The sequence below is a fragment of the Melanerpes formicivorus genome, unplaced genomic scaffold, assembly GCF_026170545.1.
Source record: "Melanerpes formicivorus ecotype bairdi unplaced genomic scaffold, bMelFor1.0.p_v2 SCAF_88, whole genome shotgun sequence".
In the NCBI taxonomy this organism is placed as follows: Eukaryota; Metazoa; Chordata; class Aves; order Piciformes; family Picidae; genus Melanerpes; species Melanerpes formicivorus.
This window is the reverse complement of record NW_027142440.1, coordinates 424926-450044: the sequence shown is the minus strand read 5'-3', so window position 1 is coordinate 450044 and position 25119 is coordinate 424926. Positions and strand designations below refer to the sequence as shown.

Here is a 25119-nt window from a genome sequence, read left to right as displayed (position 1 = left end):
CCTCACCCCTAACCCCATCCCAGGGCTCCATGGGCCAACTGGAAGGGTGCCCAGTGATAGATCCTTGGATACTGGGTTAGATCCTTGGAACCATTCCAGGTCAGGTTGGATGGGATTGTGAACAACCTGCTCTAGTTGCAGATGTCCCTGCTGACTGCAGGGCATTGGACCAATGACTTGTAAAGGTTCCTTCCAACCCAAAGCAGTCTGTGATTCCATGAAGGCCTTTTGTGGCCAAGACAAACAGCCATCCATGGGTCTCCTGGCATGGCAGGGTGGCTGTGGGTGAAAGCAGCCCCATCAACTGACAGCCATCGAGGTGATTCCTTAAAAAGTCCTTTTTAAAGCTGCTTTTCCCCCTGGATTGCTTTCCCCCAGCACTGCCCTTACCAGCTGGGCACCACCATGCTCCAGTGCTTCGGAAAGGCAGAGCGCGCCTGGCTGCCCGGGGGCTCCCAGCGCCTTTCCCAAGCTAGCCTGGCTGGGAAGGGTCCTGCTCCAGCCCAGGCTCTGAGGAGCACTGCCTCCCCGAGCTGCAAGCCCCTGCTGGAGCCCATCCCTGCCAGGCCCAGCATCTGGCACGTGGTGTGCAACAGCTGCTGTCCAACCAGACCTACCCAATCCCCACACAGCTTCTGGGGTTGTGCTGGGGGATGCCAGCCCAGTGGCCCCCCTCAGATGTTCACTTTATGCACAGACTCACACTTGGCATCTGCTCAAGGGGGCTGCACACCACCAAGGAACAAAGAGCTTGCCTGGGAAAGGCAAGGAGGGTTCTCAGATGAAGAATCCATTGCCAGTACCTAAAGCCAGCACAGAGCCCTGTTCAAGGGTGGGCAGTGTGGTAGCATCCCAGGAGTCTCTCTCAGCACATGACAGAAGTCATGCATGAAACTGGGTGCCATGAGCCAGGTATTGAACATGAGCTGATCACCCAGCACTGCAAGCCTCCTCCATGCCAAAAGCCAAGGGAAAACCTGGGAGTGCTGGTGGACAAGTTCCCCTGAGCCAGCAGCAAGCTGTCTTAGCCAAGAAGGTCACTGGTCTCCTGGGGTGCATGAAGCAGAGTGCAGCCAGCAGGCTGAGGGAGGTTCTCCTTCCCCTCTACCCTGCTGCACCTCCAAAGGAATCATAGAATTGTTCTGATTGGCTTTGAAACCCCCCCAGGGATGGGGACCCCACCACTGCCTAGCACAGCCTGGGCCAGGCCTTGACAAACCTTTTGGGCAAGAAATTATTCCTCATGTCCAGCCTAAACCTCCCCTGGGGCAACTGGATGACATTTCCTCCTGTCCTATCACTTGTTAGTAGGCAGAAGAGAACAACCCAGACCTGGCTCCAGCCTCCTCTCAGGGAGCTGCAGAGAGCAAGGAGGTCTCCCTCAGCCTCCTCTGCTCCAGGCTGAACACCCCCAGGACCTTCAGCTGCTCCTCCCCAGCCCTGTTCTCCAGACCCTTCCCCAGCTCTGTTGCCCTTCTCTGGCCCTGCTCCAGCCCTCAGTGTCCTTCCTGGAGTGAGGGCCAGGACTGAAGCAGTCCTCCAGGTGTGGCCTCACCTGTGCGCAGCACAGATGTGCGCGGACCCTGCGGCAGAGCCCTCCCGCCATGAGACCATGGAGTGCCTGTCCCTGAAGCCCCTGGGCCAGTACCACCTCCCCATGCCAGCCCGCTGCAGGGGTGGTGGTTCCCTACCTGCCACCTCCACGATGTCCCCGGGGACGATGTCCCTGGCGCGGACGCGCTGCAGGCCGCTGCGGTCGCCGCGGATCACTTTGCCCATCTCGGGCTCATACTCCTTCAGCGCCTCGATGGCGCTCTCCGCGTTCCTCTCCTGCGGGCACAGCAGGGCACGGCTGGCAGCGCTGGGCTGGCTCCGGCTGGCTCCCCCCTGCCCTCTCTGAGGGCAGCCCTGGCTTTGGTGCCCATTTATGCCATGGATGGGGCAAGTGCTGCATCATCTTCAGCTGCTCCAAAACCATGGAACGGCTCAGGTTGGAAGAGACCTCAGAGATCCTCTGCTCCAACCTCCTGCCACAGGCAGAGACACCTCTCAGCTAGCCCAGGGTGCTCAAGGCCTTATCCAACCTGCCTGGAGGAGGCAGCTACAACCACCCTGGGAAGCCTATTCCAGAGTCTCCCCACTCTTGTACTGAAGAACTTCTTCCTCAGCTCCACTCTAACCCTGCTCTGCCTCTGCTCCAAACCATTCCCCCTTGGCCTGTCTCAGACACCCTCAGGAAAAGTCTCTGCAGCTTCCTGCAGGATCCCTTCAGGTCCTGGCAGGCAGCTCTGAGGTCCCCCTGGAGTCTTCTCCTCTCCAGGCTGAACACCCCCAGCTCCCTCAGCCTGTGCTCACAGCAGAGCTGCTCCAGCCCCTGGATTATCCTTGGTGCCCTCCTCTGGACTCTCTCCAACAGCTCTGTGTCCTTCTGCTGGAGACAGCAGAGCTGGAGGCAGTACTCAAGGTTACCCAAGCAGAGTAAAATGGCTTAAGTCACACCAGCTCCTGGACACTGCTTGGACCTTTTGGCTTGGTTTCCTCACTCTTGCTTTGGGAAGCAGCAGATCCTACCCAGATGTGCTTCCTCATCCAACCACACCACCTCAGATCAAACTGTAGGTAAATAAGTGGCCTTCAAGTGAAGAGACCCAAGAAGGGGAGCAATGCTGGCTGAGATGTTTGCTCCTCCCCCAGTGAGCTGGGGAGCAGCAGCCACCTTGGCTTTCTGATGGACAAGGCAAAATGCTTCCCTTGGAAAACCCATTTGGCCATGGCCAGGAGACAAGCTGCCTTTGCCTGGATGGAAAGTAAGTGCAAGGCCCTCAGCTCCAAACTGCACAAGCTGCCAAAGAAAGCCTGAAGGAAGGAGCCAAGAGGCATCTGCCCAGGGGCATGAGTCAGCATGGCCAACACGAGACCTGAGCCTCTGGAAAGGAGTTTTCAACAGCAAGCAGCAACCAGGCCTTCAAATGAAGCCTCAGCCACGTGGAGCAGAGCCCTGTGGGGCAGGAGGGAAAGGGCAGCACTGTACCTGCCACACGCCCACCACGGCGTTGGCGATGAGGATGAGGATGATGACGATGGGCTCCACGAACGCCGTCATGGTCTCCTCTCCTTCTTCAAACCAGGCCAGGATCTGGCAGGCAAGAGACAAGGACCACAGTGTGGTTGGAAGAACAAGTGCTAACATTTTAAGGAGGATGGAAACAAGAAGCCATCAGGTGGTGTTTGCCGGAGAGAAGACAACAGTGGGGCTTGGCCCAGGGCTGGGTGAAAGCACAGCCCTGCCACGCAGTGCCAGTGCTTAGTGCAGCTGCCTCCACTCTGCTGGTCACAGAACCACTGAGGTTGGAACTCAACTCTCACCCAGTCCAGCCATCAACCCAACAGCACCGTGCCCACTAAACCATGTCTTGAAGTGCCCTGGCCACCGGGCAGCCTGTTCCGCTCCCTGACCACGCCTGCAGCAAAGGCCTTGTCCCTAATCTCCAACCTAGCCCTGCCTGGCACAATTCCTCTTGGCCTGTCACTGGTTGCTTGGGACAAGAGACCAACTTTCACTTGTCTTCAACCTTTCTACAACTCCCTTTCAAGGAGTTCTAGACAGTGAGGAGGTCTCCCTCAGCCTCCTCTCCTCCAGGCCGAACACCCCCAGCTCCCTCAGCTGCTCCTCCCCAGCCCTCTTCTCCAGACCCTTCCCCAGCTCTGTTGCCTTTTTGACCTGCCCCAGCCCCTCAATGTCCTTGGAGTGAGGGCCCAGAACTGAACCCAGTACTCAAGGTGTGGCCTCCCCAGTGCTGAGCCCAGGGGGACAGTCCCTGCCTTGCTCCAGCTGGCTACAGTTGCTGGCACCAAGGATGGATCAGCACTCCTGACCAACCACATGCTCTCCTCTTTGAAGCAGACATGATGCTGTTGTCACTACAGCTCACAGAACCACTGCCTGCTGCTACATCTCCATCATCCATCGTGCACCTTCCTCTGGCTCCTTTGCTATCTGGATGCCACCCAGGTCCACAGGTGCCCTGAAAGGTGCCCAGCCCCAGGCCAGGGGTACTTACGAACGACAGAAACGCTGCTATCAACAAGATGCGGACCAGCAGGTCTTCAAACTGCTCCAGCACCAACTCCCAGAGGGACTTCCCTGGCGGGAAAGGGTCAGGCACAGTCAGTACTCAAACAACCCCAGAGGCCAGGACATCTAGACCACTGAGGCCACCAAGACCCTGTCCCTTGCTTGCAGCAGAGCCACTCCAGTGCCCATTGGCCACAGGCACTTGTGAGGACACCCATCCCAGTGGGGGATTCTCCTCTCTCAAACACCTTTATTTCTGGCTTTGACCCAGTTTTCTGGGGCTGTTTTTAGGCACAGACACTCAACCCTCTCTCCTTCTGCTCCCAGCTGGCAGCTCTGCCACGGCAGGACAGCTGCCAGCCCAGCTTTCTCTGGGATACAAACAAAGATTCAAAGAACCCCAAGACTCCCCCCTCTTCATCCCCAGCACCCTCTGCACAGACTCTGGGCTCATACCCATCAAACCCACCCACACCTCCAGCCCAGGACTCACCTTCTTCTGCAGGGAGCTCTGGGGGTTTCCATCACCAGCCCGGCGAGCGGAACCAAAAGAAGATGGATTAGTGATTTGGGCCCAGACTAGCAGTCCCCTCCCTGCTGCCTCAGCAGCCCATCCACCACCCCAAAACAGCTTCTTCTGCCCACATCCCCACATGATGACAGCTTGGCCTCCAGGGTCTTGGTCTGACACCAAGCAAGCAGCACTGGGTGCTCTCCACACCAGGAAATCAGCACTTCCCTGCTGGAAGCAGCTCCAGCAGCATTTATTCCACACTCAGCCTGCCTACCAAACACTCCTCAGGAGCTGCCCTCTCTAACTCTGGGACACTGAAGTCCTGTAAAACATCTTGCCAGGATCCCAGGATGGACCTGCTGGGGACTGTAAGCTGCGGAGCATGTTTCCTGTTCATGTGCTGCACTTGCATCTCCAGTTCTCTAGTAAAGGTCCAAAGCTGATGCTCAGCTGGTCCAAGCCATCCTTCTGAATCTGCCTTCCTGGGTGCAGAGCCTCCATCCACACTGCTCGCAGCCAAACCTGTGTCCAGTCACCTGCACAGCCTGAGAAAGCTCCATGGGCCACTGAACCCCAGCCAGGTCTCCCACATTGCCAGGGGACGACCTTCTCACACACAAGAGGGGTTTCACAAGCACTGAGCAATGCCCAAACCAAGGGTGCCAAGGGTCCTGCTTCCCCACCTGAGCAGTGATGGATCTGCTGGCCCTGCTGTGGGCAAGGTTTGGCTGAAGACAGCAAGGATCTGCAGCAAGGGAGGACTCAGGAGGGATCCCCCTGGTTTTAGCTGCTAATGAGTGCTTCGCTCCCTCTGCACCCCCTGCTCCCACGGCTGGGGCGAATCCACCCACAGAGCAGTTGGGCCAAAGCCTCAGCCAGCTGCCAGGGTGAGGAAATAAGGACACTGCAGCTGCTCCTGGGAAAAGGAACTCCAGGATTCAGCAGGCACAGCAGAGCTTGATGGAGATGGAAAAGCCCCAGCCAAATCCATGCATGAACCAACCCTCCTGAGGGCTGTGCTGGGGCCTCACAGGCATGGCACAAGGGACAGCACCAAGCTGACATGGCACCAGAGCAAGCTACCCATGACCTCCATCCTGTGGTGCTCTGGGCTGAGAAGAGACCAGACAGAAAACCCCAACACCAAACCTGCCAAAGGGCAACACTTCAGGCAGAAACCTCCCAGAGAGCTGTCCCAAAGCCTCTGCAGTCTTCCACTACTTCTGCACCCCATGGGGTGATAATAAAACAAGATGTTCCTCTACCCCCTAGTGTCTCTGGAAGGGAATAAGGGACTGGTTCATGAGGAATCATGGAGGAAGCTCTAAAGAAGCCACAGTGAACATTCAATAGGCAGGGCCACAAAGGTGATCAGGGGGCTGGAGCAGCTCTCCTACAAGGACAGGCTGAGAGAGCTGGGGCTGTTCAGCCTGGAGAAGAGAAGGCTCCAGGAAGACTTCAGAGCAGCTTTCCAGTACCTGAAGGGCTCCAGGAGAGCTGGGGAGGGACTTGTGACAAGGGCTGGGAGTGCCAGGACAAGGGACAATGGCTTTGAGCTGGGAGAGAGGAGATGGAGACTGGAGATGAGGAAGAGATTCTTGGCAGTGAGGGTGGGGAGACACATGGGAGGTGTCCCTGCCTGTGGCAGGGGCTTGGAACTGGATGGTCTTTCAGATGCCTTCCAGCCCAACCCATTCCATGGATCTATGAATCCATGAGAATGGTCAAGAGGAATCAGTCCAAAGCAGACACTTCAATGCCCCATGGCTGGACCAAACATGGGGTTGTCAATGATCCCCCCCAGCACAGAGCCCTGAGTGGCAGCAGGGAGTGAAACTCTCTGAGCATCTCTTTTCATTTGGAGAAATGAACAAAACTCAACCTAGCCTCCAGTGGGCCAGCCCTGGAAGCAAGGAGGTGCTTACACTGCAGGCTGCACCAGCTCCTCAGAGCTCACACAAGTTGTTGCACCCCATCTCCCTCCTAGGTAAGGCCACTCTGATCCCCTGCCATCATGAGGACAGGACCATTGCACAGAGCCTGAAATTATCCTTATAGCAAAACCAAGCAACCAAACCCCAACCTTGGAGCAGCTTCAGCACCTCCAAGCACTCTGCAGAGCCTGTCAGATGGCAAGTGGCTCTTCTCCCTTCTGCAGCCAGACCCTCTCCCCTCCCAGCTTCCTCTCCCTAGCTCAGAGAGCCACCAAAACTGAAACTCAAAGAGATCTTGCTGCTGCTATTTCCATCCAGACTCCGTTTTAAGGGTGCAAGCTGTGAGGTGAGAGGGCTGGGGGCAGGTCATGGCCCAACAGGATGTGGTCTTGACTCTGATGGGTGCCCAGGGGTGACCTTCTGCCCAGAGCAGCCACCTGCTCCTCTTAGTGCTTGTCCAAGGTGGAGTTTGCACAAGGAGCAGCAGTGCTGATGTCTACAGAGCACTTTGCAGGAGCTCTTGACTAAAGAATGACAACCAGGGTTCCACCAGCTCTGGAGGCAACGTGCACAGGGCAGCCAGCCCACTGCTGTGGCACTGGCAGTGCCACCACACCTCAAACATCAGCAGCACTGCTTCAGCCACCTCCAAACACCCCCAAATTTCAGTCTAGAGACAGCCAGGTATCTCCTCGGCCACCAGGGAGTCCTTCCACCAGCTCAGTGCCCATTTGGCACCAAATACCCAGAGGAAAAGGGCAGAAAGGCACAAACCCATCAGATTTTGGGGGCTGCAATGATCAAACCCCACCAGAAACCAGGAATGTTTGGGGCTGAAGCCTCACTTCCAAAGCCTCACTAGAATTAGGAGGGGATTCTACTTGCCCAAGTTTCACATGAGTCAGCCCCGTGGCACTGGGCAGGGCAGCAGAGCTGGTGCCAACCAGGAATCCTACCCCAGGCAGGGAAGCAGCAACACCCCTGATCTGCAGCTCCCATGGGACAGCAGTGAGTGCAGGCAGGCTGCACAGCTTTGCCTGGTGGCTCTGAGGGCAGCACAGAGATCCTGCTCTGTGCCCACGCTCCCAGTACAGCCAGAGGACAAATGCAGGGACAGCAGCAAGGGCAGAGAGTGATGATGGCTCCTCAGAGCGTCCCGAAACAGGGTCACCACTCACAGCAGAAATGTTCAGCTTCCCAAGCAAGCAGCCCCAGAGGGGATCTGAGCGATGCTCAGGAGGAGCATTGGAAGGGATTGGAAGAGGAAGGGACCAGACTCTGCTAAAGGAGCTGTGGGGGGCAAGAGGCTGGGGCCAGGCTCTGATGAGTGGTGCCCAGGGCCAGGCCAAGGGGCAGCAAGGGGCACAGAGTGGAAGCCAGGAGGTTGGATGTGAAGAGGAGGAGAAAGTTGTTTGTTGGAAGGGTGCTGGAGGCCTGGAGCAGGCTGCCCAGAGAGGTTGTGGAGTGTCCTTGTGTGGAGAGCTTCCAACCCCCCCTGGGCATTGTGCTGCTGGGCACTGTGCTGTGGGTGCCCTGCTGGAGAAGGGAGGGGAGGTCTCTTCCAACCCCACCACGCTGGGATGCTGGGATCTGTAGTTTCTCTGGTCCTGCTCTTCTGCAACACAGCTTTGGAGAGCAGAACCAAGAAAGCAGAGGTGTCACAACAGGGCAATGGGTGTCTGGATGTCACAGGACCATTCCCACCAGCAGAGCATGGTCCCCTCCAGGATATCAAGTGGAGAGGTGCCTGGCAGCCTCAGAGCTCTGCCTTACAGCAGCCCAGACCACAGCCAGCCCCTGGGACTGCTGAGGATTTTCAACTTGCTCCAAGCTCCACACATCAAGACTCCATTCCTTGCTATGCCATCCTGTCACACAGAGACCATGGCACAAGGTGGCCTTCAAGCTCTGATAAGAGATGCTCTAAGGGCTTGCAAGAAGCATGGCCACCCTGTCACTGGGCTCTTTCAGCTGCAGGCTAATCTCCAGCTCCTGCCAACTCCAGGTGGGCTGGCAGCCCAGGGGCTGGTGCCTGCAGCATTGCAGGGCATAGCCAACAGGTAAATAAACAGAGTGCCACCCAGCAGTGAGGCAGGAGGGGTGGGGAAACCCTGCCCCATGCTCCCCATGCCAAGGCAAACAAATACCAAGGGGACAGGGTGGCACTGGGGTGGCTGTCAGGGAATGCTGGAGTACAGGATCAAACCCCCGCAGCAGCACAGCCCCACAGCAGCTGGTGTTTGTCCATCGTGCCCTCAGGTGCTGCATCCCCCTCTGCTTTTGGGGAAGCTGAGGCACGGGGGGACACTGTCTGAGGCCAGCACTTGACAAAGCAAACCCTGAGGCAAGCATCTTGTGGTCAGGAATTGGCACAGGCTGCACAGGGAGGCGGTGGAGTCCCCATCCCTGGGGGTGTTCAAGAAACCTGTGGCACTCTGGGACATGGTTTAGTGGTCAAGGTGGTGCTGGGCTGAAGGTTGGACTGGCTGAGGCCTTTTTTCCAGCTGAAACAATTTTTTGAGTCTGTGATCCCCAGGCTGAACACTGAAATATTTTCTCCACCATTTGAGGAGCTACCCAAGGACAAAACCAGATTTCCCTTATGGGAAATAGTTCACCACCAAACGGCACAGGAAAGCTGGCAGCAAGGTGCCCACTTTGAGCCACATTTCACACACATTGCATTGGATTGGAAAGGACACTCGAAGGTCATCTTGTCCAGCCCTGCTGCAGGCAGCAGGGACACCTCCAACTAGAGCAGGTTGCCCAGGGACACATCAAGTTTGACCTTGAATGTCTGCAGGGATGTGGCCTCAACCACCTCCCCGGGCAGCCTGCGCCAGTGTCTCACCCCCCTCACTGTGCAGAGCTTCCTCCTGGTGTCCAACCGGACTCTGCCCTGCTCTGGTTTCACAGCACTGCCTCTCCTCCCAAGGCCTCAGGAACAGCCCCTGCCCAGCCTTCCTCTAGGTGTCCTTCAGATATTTACCCAGCACTATGAGGTCTCCCTGGAGCCTGTGCTCGCAGCAGAGGTGCTGCAGCCCTCTGATCCTCCTCCCGGCCTCCGCTGGGGCTGCTTTGCTACACTGTAAACTCCTTGCATTCTCCTCTTCCTGCCTTTAATTTCTTTTTCCATACACAGGGAAGGGGAAGTGGACAGGCAAAACATGGGATGCATCTTATTCCCAGACCTGGCCAGCAGGCAGGAAAAAGGCCCCAAGAAAGGAGCACAAAGAGTGAGAAAAACCTAAACTGTGCCGAGCTGGGGGAGCAGCCCCCAGCCCGTGACACAGAGCAGGGCTGCTCTGCGATCCTTCCACCCTCCCACCCGACACCAGGCAGGATAAACTGTTATTGTAACTGGCTGCCTTTCCCAGGGCAGGCTGTGCTGGAAGGATCCCATCCCAGAAGGACATCTGCTCTGCCTCACCCCTGGTGACAGCTGGCACCATGGCACCTCCTGGTGCAGTGCAGAACCACTGCACAACAGGGGAGGGCTCTGCCAGGCTGGCTGAGCCCAGCCTCAGCACAGCACCTGCCTGCTGTGAACCCACCTGGGGATGAGGACAAGAGGATCCTCAGCACCTAACACAGCTTTGAGCTACATGAGGATTACAAACCAGCATCTGCAGGTTGCTCCCAGGTGCTCCTGTGCTACCAGGGATGACAACACAACAGTTGTTTGGACAACAAGCTCCCCTTGAGCCAGCAATGTGCCCTCAGGGTGAAAAAACCAACTGGGCTACTGGGGTGCATGAAGAAAAGTGTGGCCAGCAGGCTGAGAGAGGTCCTCCTCATCTTCTGCTCCACCCTAGTCAGGCCACATCTGCAGTGCTGGGCCCAGGTCTGGGCTCCCCAGTTCAAGAGAGACAGAGAACTGCTGGAGAGAGTCCAGGGGAGGCTGCAGAGCTGCTGAGGGGCCTGGAGCAGCTCTGGGAGGAGCAAAGGCTGAGAGCCCTGGGGCTGAGAGCCTGCAGAAGAGCAGCCCCAGAGGGCAGCTGAGCAATGCTCAGCAAGAGCTCAAGGAGCTGTGGGGGGCAAGAGGCTGGGGCCAGGCTCTGCTGAGTGGTGCCCAGGGCCAGCACAAGGGGCAGCAAGGGGCAGAGAGTGGAGCCCAGGAGGTTGGATGTGAAGAGGAGGAGAAAGTTGTTTGGTGTGAGGGTGCTGGAGGCCTGGGGCAGGCTGCCCAGAGAGGTTGTGGAGTGTCCTTGTGTGGAGAGCTTCCAACCCCCCTGGGCATTGTGCTGCTGGGCACTGTGCTGTGGGTGCCCTGCTGGAGCTCCAGAGGTCCCTTCCAACCCCCCCATTCTCTGGTTCTGTGAAGACAGAGATCCTTCAGGAGAGGGTCAAGGTGTGAAGTTGAGCTTGGCCATGACCACCTAGCATGAGGCTGGGGCTGTTCCCAGTGCTGGGCCTGCACCTGTCAGGGGCTTTTGGATGCACAGTGCATTGCTGCTCACCTGTGTCAGAGGAGCTGGGGATCATAGAATCACAGAATTGTGAGGCCTGGAAGGGACCTCAAGGATCTGCCAGTTCCAACCCCCCTGCCATGCACCTCACACTGCAGCAGGTTGCTCACAGCCACCTCCAGCCTGGCTGCAAACACCTCCAGGCAGGAGGCTTCCACCACCTCCCTGGGCAACCTGTGCCAGGCTCTCACCACCCTCATGGGGAAGAACTTCTTCCTGACATCCAATCTGAATCTCCCCACTTCTAGTTTTGCCCCATCCCCCCCAGTCCTGTCGCTCCCTGACACCCTCAAAAGTCCCTCCCCAGCTTTCTTGTAGCCCCCTGCAGATACTGGAAGGCCACAAGAAGGTCTCCTTGGTGCCTCAGACAGGGATGTCACAGCCCTGCTGGTTCTGTGCTGCAGCTGCAGCCACCCTGGTGCCATTCTGTGTGTGGAGCCTTCTCCTCTCCAGGCTGCCCAAGCCCAACTCTCTCAGCCTGGCCTCACAGCAGAGGGCTTCAGCCCTCCCAGCACTGCTGTGGCCTCTCTCCTCTGGCCCCTGTCTGTGCTGTGCTGAGGGCTCCAGAGCTGCCCCAGCACTGCAGGGAGGTCTCAGCAGAGCACAGCAGAGGGGCAGAATCCCCTCCCTGCCCCTGCTGCCCACCCTGCTGGGGCTCAGCCCAGGAAACAAATTGTGTCATGTGAAGTCAATAAGGAAAACCCTGCCCAGCCCACTTCCTTTGCTTCCAGAGATGGCTCATCCCCAGATGTTGGCTAGCATGAGCCTCTCTCTGCTGTGGTGCAGGGGTCCCAGCACAAGACCACCAATCAGAGGATCTTTAAGGGTGGAAAGGATCTCTCTAAGATCATGGAGTCCAACCATCAACCTAACACCACCATGATCCTTAAACCACGTCCCCAAGTGCTATGTCTACACCTTTCTGAACAGCTCCAGGGATGGGCACTCCACCATCTCCCTGGGAGTCTGCTCTGAGGGAAACAAATTCTTCCTAATACCCAACATAAACCTCCCCTGGTGAAACTCGAGTTCATTTCCTCATCCTGTCACTTGTTACTTGGGAGACCAGCTCCCACCTGGCTCCAACCTCCTTTGAAAGAGTGAAAATCATAGAACCATTAGGGTTGGAAAAGTCCTCTAGGATCCACTCCAGCCACCAACCCAGCACAACAATGACCACTGCACCATGTCCCAAAGTGAGTGAGAAGGTCTCCTCTCAGCCTCCTCTGCTCCAGGCTGAACACCCCCAGCTCCCTCAGCTGCTCCTCCCCAGCCCTGCTCTCCAGACCCTTCCCCAGCTTCATTGTCCTGGAGGCCAGCTGGCTCTGGGCATCCTCCTCCATGGATGGTGAACAGCAGATGATTTCCCTGCCAACAACCCTCCCCCTTCCTTAACACCATGAAGGCAGAGGAGCCTTTCACAGAATCACAGAGTGTCTTAGCTTGGAAGAGACCTTCAAGCTCATCAAGCTCATCCAGGCCAGCCTTTGACTGAGCCCTGCAAGCTCAACGCCTCTGCTACAAGGACAGGCTGAGGGAGCTGGGGCTGGTCAGCCTGAAGAGAAGGTTCCAGGAGGACCTTAGAGCAGCCTTCCAGTACCTGCAGGGGCTACAGGAAGGCTGCAGAGAGGCTGTTTGCAAAGGACTGCAGGGGCAGGACCAGGGACAATGGCTTCACACTAGAGAAGGGCAGAGTTAGATGGGATTTCAGGAAGAAGCTCTTCACTGTGAGGGTGGTGGAACCCTGCAAGAGGTCCCAGGCTGGGCTGGGGAGCGGCAGGCTGCGGCGCAGCCCGGCAGGGGCAGCTAACAGCAGTGGTTTATTCCCTCCTGCTCCAACGCAGTGGAAAGAATTTCCAGCAACAACTCCTGGCTGGAAAAGCTAAAAATCTGCATTGAAATAGTAACAGGTTGGGGGGGGGGTGGAAGGAGAAATAAATAAAACCACTTAGAGGAGCTGGAATAAACTAAAGCCTCAGCTGGGGAGGTGCTGCTGAGGCTTGGGGCTGTGCTGGGGGCCGCTTGAGCTTCTCCTTTGCTCTGCTTTGGGCAGAACCTTTCCATAACCAAAGGGAAAAGCAAGGGAGCGACTCTGAAGCTCCTGAACCACACTAGAGAGATCTTTAGGTATTTTAATATGTTTGCTGTATATGAGTATTTATATTTTATAGATATGCCTATCTTTTATATCTATTTTATACATATATATTTACAGTCTCACAGTATCACCAAGGTTGGAAGAGACCTCAAAGATATCAAGTCCAACCTGTCACCACAGACCTCATGACTAGAGCATGGCACCAAGTGCCACATCCAATCCCCTTTGGAACACCTCCAGGGATGGGGACTCCACCACCTCCCTGGGCAGCACAGCCCAATGGCTAACGACTCTCTCAGGGAAGAACTTTCTCCTCACCTCCAGCCTAAACTTCCCTTGACACAGCTTGAGACTGTGTCCTCTTGTTCTGGTGCTGGGTGCCTGGGAGAAGAGCCCAACCCCCACCTGGCTACAGCCTCCCTTCAGGGAGTTGTAGAGAGCAAGAAGGTCTCCCCTGAGCCTCCTCTTCTCCAGGCTAAACAACCCCAGCTCCCTCAGCCTCTCCTCACAGGGCTGTGCTCCAGACCCCTCCCCAGCTTTGTTGCCCTTCTCTGGACACCTTCAAGTCTCTCAATGTCCTTCTTAAACTGAGGAGCCCAGAACTGGACACAGGACTCAAGCTGTGGCCTAACCAGTGCTGAGCACAGGGCACAAGGACTTCCCTGCTCCTGCTGGCCACACTCTTCCTGATGCAGGCCAGGATGCCCTTGGCCTTCTTGGCCACCTGGGCACACTGCTGGCTCATGTTCAGGCAGCTGTCAATCAGCACCCCCAGGTCCCTCTCTGCCTGGCTGCTCTCAGCCACTCTGACCCCAGCCTGTAGCTCTGCCTGGGGTTGCTGTGGCCAAAGTGCAGCCCCTGGCACTTGGACTTGTTGAATGCCATCCTGCTGGCCTCTGCCCATGACATATTATTTGATACATCTGTAATCTATACATGTCTGTGCAAATGGGAAAATGTGTTTATAGAGAGACAAATATGTAGAGAGCCCATCCATACACAGCTTGATCTACAACTACATTACCTTCTGTATATATTTGTTTATATAGAAAGAGATGTAGAGGAAATATATTTCTGTATTTTATATCTAAGGCTATTACCCTGTGCTCTTTAACATCTTTATTGATGATCTGGATGAGGGCATTGAGTCCATCAGCAGTAAATTTGCTGATGACACCAAGCTGGGGGCAGGAGTTGATCTGCTGGAGGGTAGAGAGGCTCTGCAGAGGGACCTCGACAGGCTGGGCAGATGGGCAGAGGCCAAGGGCAGGAGATTGAACACATCCAAGTGCAGGTTCTGCACATTGGCCACAGCAACCCCAGGCAGTGCTACAGGCTGGGGTCAGAGTGGCTGAGAGCAGCCAGGCAGAGAGGGACCTGGGAGTGCTGGTTGATAGGAAGCTGAACATGAGCCTGCAGTGTGCCCAGGCAGCCAAGAGGGCCAATGGCATCCTGGCCTGCAGCAGGAACAGTATGGCCAGCAGGAGCAGGGAGGTCATTCTGCCCCTGTACACTGCACTGGTTAGGCCACACCTCGAGTCCTGTGTCCAGTTCTGGGCCCCTCAGGTTAGGAAGGATGTTGACTTGCTGGAACGAGTCCAGAGAAGAGCAACAAAGTTGGTGAGGGGTTTGGAGCACAGCCCTGTGAGGAGAGGCTGAGGGAGCTGGGGTTGCTCAGCCTGGAGAAGAGGAGGCTCAGGGGTGACCTTATCACTCTCTACAACTACCTGAAGGGAGGTTGCAGACAGGCAGAGGTTGGTCCCTTCTCCCAGGCAGCCAGTACCAGAACAAGAGGACACAGTCTCAGGCTGTGCCAGGGGAGGTTCAGGTTGGATGTTAGGAAGAAGTTCTACACAGAGAGAGTGATTGCCCATTGGGATGTGCTGCTTGGGGAGGTGGTGGAGTCGCCGTCATTGGAGGTGTTCAGGAGGAGACTTGCTGGGGTGCTTGGTGCCATGGGTTAGCTGTTTGGGTGGTGTTGGATTGGTTGATGGGTTGGACACCATGATCTTGAAGGTCTCTTCCAACCTGGTTTGGTTTTTTCTAAAGGTTATTCTAATAAAGACTACATAAAGGTACTAAAATAGTTGAATATAGCCAAAAGGTTGAAGAAATTAATTGAACACAGTGCTACAATCTTTATACTCTCTCTCTACAGTTATTAAAAATACATTGTTTTCTTTTTATCTACTTTTTTTCTATAGCCATTGCCCTCTATCCTCTTCTGGAGCCCTAAAAATACCATTTTGGTCTCTCTTTTATTGCCCTAAAAATGACTTTTCTCACCTTGTTTGCCCCAGTGGTCAGTGTCCAGTTAAACAGAGCAGGGCTTCAGCTGGGCTGTTGTTGCTTAGGTTTGGGGCTGTGTTGGTTTTGTTGCTTCTCCTTAGCTCTGGTTTGGGCAGAACCTTCCAGAGGGAAAGGCAGGGCAGTGCCTCTGAGCCTCCTGCCAAAATCCCACTGTGTATATTTCATACATGTAAAATGTGTCAGTACTTTCTTTTCTGTACACAGACATTTCCATGTGCCTGTATCTATCTTAGATGTTCATGTGTACATCTTATCTGTACAGGCTTCTATACATTGTATTTTGAATATAATTCCTGGGTGTAGCCATTCCACTGTACCCTCTGCCTACACCCTAAAGAGCTCTTTGTATTTATTTCTTCACTGCCCTGGAATGACTTCTTCCCCCTCATAGGAGGTTGACTTGCTGGAGTGTGTGCAGAGAAGGGCAACGAAGTTGGTGAGGGGTCTGGAGCACAGCCCTGGGAGGAGAGGCTGAGGGAGCTGGGGTTGCTTAGCCTGGAGAAGAGGAGGCTCAGGGGAGACCTCATTTGCCCTCTACAACTCCCTGAAGGGAGGTTGTAGCCAGGTGGGAGTTGGTCTCTTCTCCCAGGCAAGCAGCACCAGAACAAGAGGACACAGTCTCAGGCTGTGCCAGGGGAGGTTTAGGCTGGATGTTAGGAAGAAGTTCTACACAGAGAGAGTGATTGCCCATTGGAATGGGCTGCCTGGGGAGGTGGTGGAGTCCCCATCCCTGGAGGTGTTCAGGAGGAGACTTGATGGGGTGCTTGGTTGCATGGTTTCGTTGGTTGGGTGGTGTTGGATGATAGGTTGGATGCGATGATCTTGAAGGTCTCTTCCGGTCTGGTCTGGTCTATTCTATTCTATTCTATTCTATTCTATTCTATTCTATTCTATTCTATTCTATTCTATTCTATTCCCCATTGGTACCCCAGTGGTTGCTGTTGGCTGGGGTTTGACCACCAATATCTCTGCTCTGCTGCAGCCAGCCCTCAGCCACTCACCTCCTGGCTGTCACCAGAGAATCACAGAATGGGTTGGCTTGGAAGGGAAATTAAAGCTCATCCAGTTCCACCCCTGCCATGTGCAGGGACACCTCCCACCGGCCCAGGGCGCTCAAAGTGCCCCATGGCAGGAGTGAGATGCACCTGCAGCCCAAACCCAGAGCTCAGCTCAGTGGCAGGGAAGCAGCAGCCAGACTAGGGGGAAAAAATGCTTGAGTGGTTTTGCCACCCTCCCAGGCAGGACAGCCCAGGGCAGCACACCACACAGCCCCACAAACCAGCCCCACAAACCAGCCCCCCACAGCCCCACAAACAACCCCTCACAGCCCCACAAACCAGCCCCACACAGCCCCACAAACCAGCCCCTCACAGCCCCACAAACCAGCCCCTCACAGCACTACAAACCAGTCCCTCACAGCCCCACAAACCAGCCCCTCACAGCCCCACAAACCAGCCCCTCACAGCCCCACAAACAACCCCTCACAGCCCCACAAACCAGCCCCACACAGCCCCACAATCCAGCCCCTCACAGCCCCACAAACAACCCCTCCCAGCCCCACAAACCAGGTCCCCACAGCCCCACAAACCAGCCCACCACAGCCCCACAAACCAGCCCCTCACAGCCCCACAAACCAGCCCGTTACAGCCCCACAAACCAGTCCCTCACAGCCCCACAAACCAGCCCACCACAGCCCCACAAACCAGCCCCACACAGCCCCACAAACCAGCCCACCACAGCCCCACAAACCAGCCCCCCACAGCCCCACAAACAACCCCTCACAGCCCCACAAACAACCCCTCACAGCCCCACAAACCAGGTCCCCACAGCCCCACAAACCAGCCCACCACAGCCCCACAAACCAGCCCCTCACAGCCCCACAAACCAGCCCACCACAGCCCCACAAACCAGCCCACCACAGCCCCACAAACCAGCCCCTCACAGCCCCACAAACCAGCCCCCCACAGCCCCACAAACCAGCCCCCCACAGCCCCACAAACAACCCCTCCCAGCCCCACAAACCAGGTCCCCACAGCCCCACAAACCAGCCCCTCACAGCCCCACAAACCAGCCCACCACAGCCCCACAAACCAGCCCACCACAGCCCCACAAACCAGCCCCTCACAGCACTACAAACCAGCCCCCCACAGCCCCCCACAGCCCCACAAACCAGCCCACCACAGCCCCACAAACAACCCCTCACAGCCCCACAAACCAGCCCCACACAGCCCCACAAACAACCCCTCTCAGCCCCACAAACAACCCCCCACAGCCCCACAAACCAGCTCCCCACAGCCCCACAAACCAGTCCCTCACAGCCCCACAAACCAGCCCACCACAGCCCCACAAACAACCCCCCACAGCCCCACAAACCAGCTCCCCACAGCCCCACAAACCAGTCCCCCACAGCCCCACAAACCAGCCCCTCACAGCCCCACAAACAACCCCTCTCAGCCCCACAAACAACCCCCCACAGCCCCACAAACCAGCCCCTCACAGCACTACAAACCAGCCCCCCACAGCCCCCCACAGCCCCACAAACCAGCCCCACACAGCCCCACAAACAACCCCTCTCAGCCCCACAAACAACCCCCCACAGCCCCACAAACCAGCTCCCCACAGCCCCACAAACCAGTCCCTCACAGCCCCACAAACCAGCCCCTCACAGCCCCACAAACAACCCCTCTCAGCCCCACAAACAACCCCCCACAGCCCCACAAACCAGCCCACCACAGCCCCACAAACCAGCCCCCCACAGCCCCACAAACAACCCCCCACAGCCCCACAAACCAGCCCACCACAGCCCCACAAACCAGCCCCCCACAGCCCCACAAACAACCCCTCACAGCCCCACAAACAACCCCTCCCAGCCCCACAAACCAGGTCCCCACAGCCCCACAAACCAGCCCACCACAGCCCCACAAACCAGCCCCACACAGCCCCACAAACCAGCCCACCACAGCCCCACAAACCAGCCCCCCACAGCCCCACAAACAACCCCTCACAGCCCCACAAACCAGCCCCACACAGCCCCACAAACCAGCCCCTCACAGCCCCACAAACCAGCCCCTCACAGCCCCACAAACCAGCCCCTCACAGCACTACAAACCAGTCCCTCACAGCCCCACAAACCAGCCCCTCACAGCCCCACAAACCAGCCCACCACAGCCCCACAAACCAGCCCCCCACAGCCCCACAAACAACCCCTCACAGCCCCACAAACAACCCCTCCCAGCCCCACAAACCAGGTCCCCACAGCCCCACAAACCAGCCCACCACAGCCCCACAAACCAGCCCCTCACAGCCCCACAAACCAGCCCACCACAGCCCCACAAACCAGCCCCTCACAGCCCCACAAACCAGCCCCTCACAGCACTACAAACCAGCCCCCCACAGCCCCCCACAGCCCCACAAACCAGCCCACCACAGCCCCACAAACAACCCCTCACAGCCCCACAAACCAGCCCCTCACAGCCCCACAAACAACCCCTCTCAGCCCCACAAACAACCCCCCACAGCCCCACAAACCAGCTCCCCACAGCCCCACAAACCAGCCCCTCACAGCCCCACAAACCAGCCCACCACAGCCCCACAAACAACCCCTCTCAGCCCCACAAACAACCCCTCACAGCCACACAAACCAGCCCCACAAACCAGCTCCCCACAGCCCCACACACCAGCCCCACACAACCCCACAAACCAGCCCCTCACAGCCCCACACACCAGCCCCCCACAGCCCCCCACACCAGCCCCTCACAGCCCCCCACAGCCAGTCCATTGCAAACTGAACAACATTTTCCTGGCAGCTCCAAGGAATGGTTTGGGAAGGAAGCAGCGAGAGCTATGGAGGTGGTGGTGCCAGGAGCCCCTGGAGATGCCCATGCTGCTGGGTGAGCAAAATGTGCTACATGCACAGCCCAGGGGAAGAATGTCAGCCCCCAGAACTGGTCATGAATTCTGCAAGGCCTGAGGAGGAGCAAGCTGGGACTGCCTTTGGATCCTTTTTCCTGGAGAATGGAAATCAGTGGATATTGAGGTTGAAAAGGAGACTGGGATGCACTTGCTCCTGCAGGAGAGATGCTGCTCAGCAGGCAGCAAAGGGCTGCTGTGAGGAACAGCATCCCCCAAAACTGTCTTCCTGAGGAGCTCCTGAGTGTTCAAACCGAGCCAAGCATTTTTGAAGCAGTTGTGAGCAACCACTGAGGAAAAATAATAACACGAAAATCAATGAGAAATCATAAACATCAGTGTGAGTGAAGTACTCCAGGAGCCAAGTGCTGTGGAACGTGTGGCTGGCTCCTGGATCACAAAGAATCCCAGCATGGAGGGGCTGGAAGGGACCTCTGGAGCTCACCCAGCCCAGCCCCTGCTCCAGCAGGGCACCCACAGCACAGTGCCCAGCAGCACACTGCCCAGGGGGGGTTGGAAGCTCTCCACACAAGGACACTCCACAACCTCTCTGGGCAGCCTGCTCCAGGCCTCCAGCACCCTCACACCAAACAACTTTCTCCTCCTCTTCACATCCAACCTCCTGGGCTCCACTCTCTGCCCCTTGCTGCCCCTTGTGCTGGCCCTGGGCACCACTCAGCAGAGCCTGGCCCCAGCCTCTTGCCCCCCACAGCTCCTTTAGCTCTTGCTGAGCATTGCTCAGCTCCCCTCTGGGGCTGCTCTTCTGCAGGCTCTCAGCCCCAGGGCTCTCAGCCTTTGCTGCTCCCAGAGCTGCTCCAGGCCAGCAGCACCCAGCAGAAGCTGAGCAGCTCAGGTCATCCCACTGGCACCATGGCTGCTCCGAGGGCATTGCTCCCACTGCCCTTTGGGGTCAGGGACCAGCAGGGCCAGGGGCTCTCGGCAGTGGCACACTTGGTACCCACTGCCCAGCAGAAGACAGGCAGGGCAGAGGGTTCCTTCCCACTGCTGGCACACCAGAATTTCCCCACTGGACAGTGCACATGTTCAACACCAATCCCTCACAGCCCTATCCTGCCTTTGGTGGGAGGGGAAGCACTTTGCCATCCCACCCAGCACTAAAGGACATCACCCAGCCTCCCGGTGCCCCGCTCCAGGGCACCCTCTGCAACACTCACAGAATCAGAGAACCTTTCTGCTTAGAAAACCCTTTTCAAGATCCTCCAAGCCAACCATCAGTAACTCTGCCAAGCCTGCTCATGGCACAGCTCAGCAGACCACTTCCTTTGCTACCTGTTTTATTCAAAGTCTTGCACACAGGTAGGTTTTGGATTGAATTGCAACTGGTGTGGACTCCTGGGATGCCCAAGAGCCAACTCAGCAGGGTAAGAAAAAGCCCTTCCAAAGCAAGGCCAAACCCAGCAACAGCAATGAAAAAAGGAACAAGAAAGTAAATGAAATGACAGGATCTGTAGATCCAAACAGCAATACAAAGCCTGTGGCAGCTTTCCAGTGCTTAAATGGGATAAGCAGAAAGCTGGAGACAGACTTTGGAGCAGGGCCTGTTGTGACAGGGCAAGGGGAGATGGTTTGAGCTGAGAGATGGAGATCCAGACTGGAGAGAAGGGAAAAATGATTGACTCTCAGGGTTGGGAGAGCCTGGCCCAGGGTGCCCAGAGAGGTGGGAGCTGCCCCATTGCTGGCAGCAGTGCAGGTCAGGTTGTTTGGGCAGCCTGCTCTGCTTGGGGATGTCCCTGCTGGCTGCAGAAGAGTAGGACTGGATGAGCTTCAAAGGTCCCTCCCAGCCCAAACCAGTCTGGGATTCTATGACTGCCTGCCCTTTCCCACCCAAGGTGAGGACCCTGCTCATTGCCACCCCTCCAGAAGCAGATGTTTTAACAGCTGTTTGAACTGATCCTGGTGCCACCTGTATCCAAGGCCTAGCCTATGAGTTATGGATCAGGAAAACCTGGGATTTGCAGTCTGGGCTGGGAGCAGACTCTGCCCCAAGCTCAGGGCTGCAGGCAGCCAGCTCTCTCCTGATAGCACAGACAACTGGAGGGGCTTGGGGGCTTTGAGCCTTTGCTTTGTTTTCTGGAGGAAATGCTTCTGCCCCATCAAGCCTTTGTGAAATGTGAAAGTCTGAACAGGGCACCCCAACTCATCTCCCATGAAACCAGGGTGGCAAGGAGGTGATGCATTCTCAACCCACACAGACACTAACAAGCTGCTCTTCAATTAACTCAAGCTGAGATGATGATGATAAATTAACTCCTTGCCCCAGCTGACCTGGCTCCCCTCACCCCACACACACCCCCAGCACTCACTCTTTCTGCTCTGTTCTCAGAGCTTGGTCTATTTTCAGCAGCACTCTTGGATGGGTTTTCATGGAAAATGAAGTCTGAGCTTGTCTTAGTTTAGATTATATCAGAAGAAAAAAATTCTGGTAGCAAAGCCCTGTTCTTCTGGATGGGAAAGACAGGGAGGAGATGGACAATGCAAACCCTTCATGGATGAACTCTCTGGGGATCACACATCACTCTGCAGCTGAAGCAGCTGCCTTCCTGGAGCGAGGTACTTGGAGATCCCTGCAAACATGAGTCCCATCTAGGCTTTTTCCATGATCTCCTTCCAGATGCAGAGTATCTGTGTGCATGTCTGTCAGGGGAATGGGGATATAAAGAGCCCCAGAATCATAGAATGGTTGGGTTGGGGAAGCCCTCTGAGATGATCCAGACCAACCCTCAACCCAACACCACCCTGGCCATCAAACCACAGGTTCTTTGAAGGCCTCCAGGGTTGGAGATTCCACCGCCTCCCTGGGCAGCCTGGGCCAACCCCTGACCACTCTTGCAGCATCAGACATTGTTCTGAATGTCCAACCCAAACCTCCCCATATGCAGCTTGAGGCATCTACATAGATGCCTACTTCCATCTGTGTGTGAGGATAACATCTTTTCTCTATGTGTACAGGGATGACTACACATCTGGGTGTCAAAAAGGGGAATCATGATAATAATGATAATAATCAAACTAGTGTTATTTAGATCACAAGTCCTATGAGCAGCAGCCGAGGGGCCTGGGGTTGTTTAGCTTGGAGAAGAGGAGGCTGAGGGGAGACCTGTGCTCTCTGCAGTTCCCTGAGAGGAGGCTGGAGCTAGGTGGGGGTTGGGCTCTTCTCTCAAGGAACAAGTGATAGGATGAGAGGGAACAGCCTCAGGTTGCCCAGGGGAGGTTTAGGTTGGACATGCGGAACAATTTCTTACCCAAAAGGGTTGTCAAGACCTGGCCCAGGCTGCCCAGGGCAGTGGTGGAGTGCCCATCCCTGGAGGGGTTTCAAAGCCTTGGAGGGCCATAGTTTGGTGGAGACCTGGCAGTGCTGGGTAAGGGTTGGACTTGATCTTCAAGATCTCTTCTAACCAAAACGATTTTATGATTCTGTGAATTTGACTTCTATAGACCACAGAGGAGCCTCATATCAAGAGCATCTCCATCTGTCCCTGGGTCATCACAGGACACTCCTCAGGGAGGAGCAGATCAGAACATTACTGCTTGTCTGACAAGGCTTCCATTTACCTGCCAGCAGCAGGCAGTCCCTGACCTCACAGCCTGCAAGAGCCTAGGAAACCTGCACAGTGCCAAGGGACGTGGTGCCCCGAGTGGAACCCTCAGTGCTGGCCAGAGGCACAGCTCCATCACCTCCCCTCTCCCTTCCCACACTGCTGAGCTGGCTGCTTTGGGGTTTGTTTTTTCCACCCACTCCCCACATTTTCCTTATTTTAGACCTTGTGTTGACTTGGAGGCTGCAACATGGAAAAAGAAGAGTGCAGAGAGGCAGGTGGAGGGAGGGCTGCCCCGACCTCGGCTGCCCGGCTGCGGGGGCTGAGCGCTGCCGGCTCGGCAAATTCCAGCTGGGCTGCTGTTTTACTGGGCAAATCCCAGGGGATTCAGCCAGCTCCAGCTGCTGAGGCAGCTGGACTCACTGCTCTGCTGAGTTCTTCCTCCTCCAGGATCCCTGTGCTTGTGCTCACCACGGTGAAGGAAACAGAAAGGAGAATCTCCCCCACCCACGCACCCCTCCCCAAACCATCTGATTGTTATCAGCAGCAAACAGGAGAAAAACTGGTTCAGGCCAGAAGAGCCCAAAACCAAACATCCCCCATACAACAAAGCAAATACATAACACAGCCCTGGATCCTCCTCAGAGGAAGGCTCTGCAAGGATTTTACCCAGTCAAATGATAAGAAAAAAGAAGCATTTTAGTCATCCATCTCCCAGGGAAGACACAGACTGACCACGGGGACTGACCCAGCACAGCAGACAGCTTCCCACCTGGCTCACAGCCACAGAATGGAAGGGACCTCTGGAGACCATCAAGTCCAACCCCTCTGCTAAAACAGGGTCACCTGGAGAAGGGCACACTGGAACACCTCCAGGTGGGTTCTGATTGTCTCCAGAGATGGAGACTCCACCACCTCTCTGGGCAGCCAGCTCCAGGGCTCCAGCACCCTTAAATTACAGAAGCTCCTCCTCATGTTTAGCTGGAACTTCTCATGCTCAAGTTTGTGCCCACTGCCCCTTGTCCTGTCCCTGGGCACCACTGAGCAAAGCCTGGCCCCATCCTCCTGGCACCCACCCTGGAAGTATTCAGCAGCATTGATGAGATCCCCCTCAGGCTGCTCTTTGCCAGACTAAAAGCCTCAACCCTCTCAGTCTCTCCCCATCAGAGCTCTTCCAGCCCCTTCAGCACCCTGCTAGCCCTTAGCTGGACCCTCTCCACCAAGTCCCTGTCCTTCTTCAACTGGGGAGCCCAGAGCTGGACTCAGTGTTCCAGATGTGGCCTCACCAGAGCAGGGCAGAGGGAAGGAGAGCCTCTCTTGACCTGCTGGCCACACTCTTCTTCCTGCAACCCAGAAGGCCATCAGCCTTCTGAAAATGCACAAAACCTGAGCAATCTTTCCTTGACCTGAGAAAGGCTTTGGGTGCTCCATGAAGTGCTTCCTCACACCTCCTCCCATCCCCCAGCACCCAGCTCCACGGGAGGCCTTTAGCCCACAGCACCCAAAAGTACATACTAAGACAAGAGCAAAACAGCTGCAGCTCTTGTTTGCTGCCAGGCTGAGCAGGGGCAGACAAGGCTGCAATCATCTTTCTCCATACCTTTCAGACCAGGGCTACAACTCACCCTGTAAAGATTTCAGGTCTGCTGAGGAAGGAGATGTCAGCAGGAGCTGCCCTGGGACAGCCCAGGGCTTTGCTACTTTAAATCTAGCTGTGATTTCTCTCTTCCACGTGCAGATGAGCAGGATATTGCTGCTGGTAATGCATAGGCATCACCTTCTTTGCTTCACCTATAGCAAAACCCATCCGCGCCGCGGCTCCCGACGCAGCCCTGCCCTTGGGTCCCATTCGCTCACATCCCTTCCCCGCCTCCTCCCGCCCCAGGGTTTAAAATACACCCGGTGGCTAAATAGCAGGAAACACCCGAAGCAAAAATACCACGGACAGGAACCCAGGGGCACAGGGGACACGCAGGAGCAAGGAACGGATTTCCTTCCCAAACATCGCACCTCCGAGGGTGAGCCGGCAGGGCAGGGCCGCCCGCGCCGCGCCGCCGGAGCCTCCGCCCGGCACCGGGGACCGGCCGGCCCTCCACAGCGAGGAGAAACAGCTTTGTGTCGTCGGGGCTTTGTTTCTCCTCCAGAAAAGGGTCGCTGACATCCTGACACCATCGCCTTCCTTCATCAGCTTTGCAAATCTTAGCGTGGGGGGAATGATATATATAAACATGCAGATATTATGTCGCTTTAATA

The 25119-nt window shown here is 56.3% G+C and overlaps 1 protein-coding gene across 2 annotated transcripts in view; it reads right to left on the bottom strand.

The window, feature by feature from the left end:
- The window catches only part of ATP2A3 (ATPase sarcoplasmic/endoplasmic reticulum Ca2+ transporting 3), a 68350-nt gene that overhangs the window by 32777 nt on the left and 10454 nt on the right, over nucleotides 1-25119 (bottom strand). For both annotated transcript variants that reach the window (XM_068165421.1, XM_068165422.1), the window contains exons 2-5: nucleotides 4569-4586; nucleotides 4062-4144; nucleotides 3032-3136; nucleotides 1692-1830 (exon numbers count right to left, since the gene is read on the bottom strand). In XM_068165421.1, the coding sequence (XP_068021522.1) occupies nucleotides 1692-1830; nucleotides 3032-3136; nucleotides 4062-4144; nucleotides 4569-4586 (345 nt within the window). The remainder of the gene's footprint in view (nucleotides 1-1691; nucleotides 1831-3031; nucleotides 3137-4061; nucleotides 4145-4568; nucleotides 4587-25119) is intronic.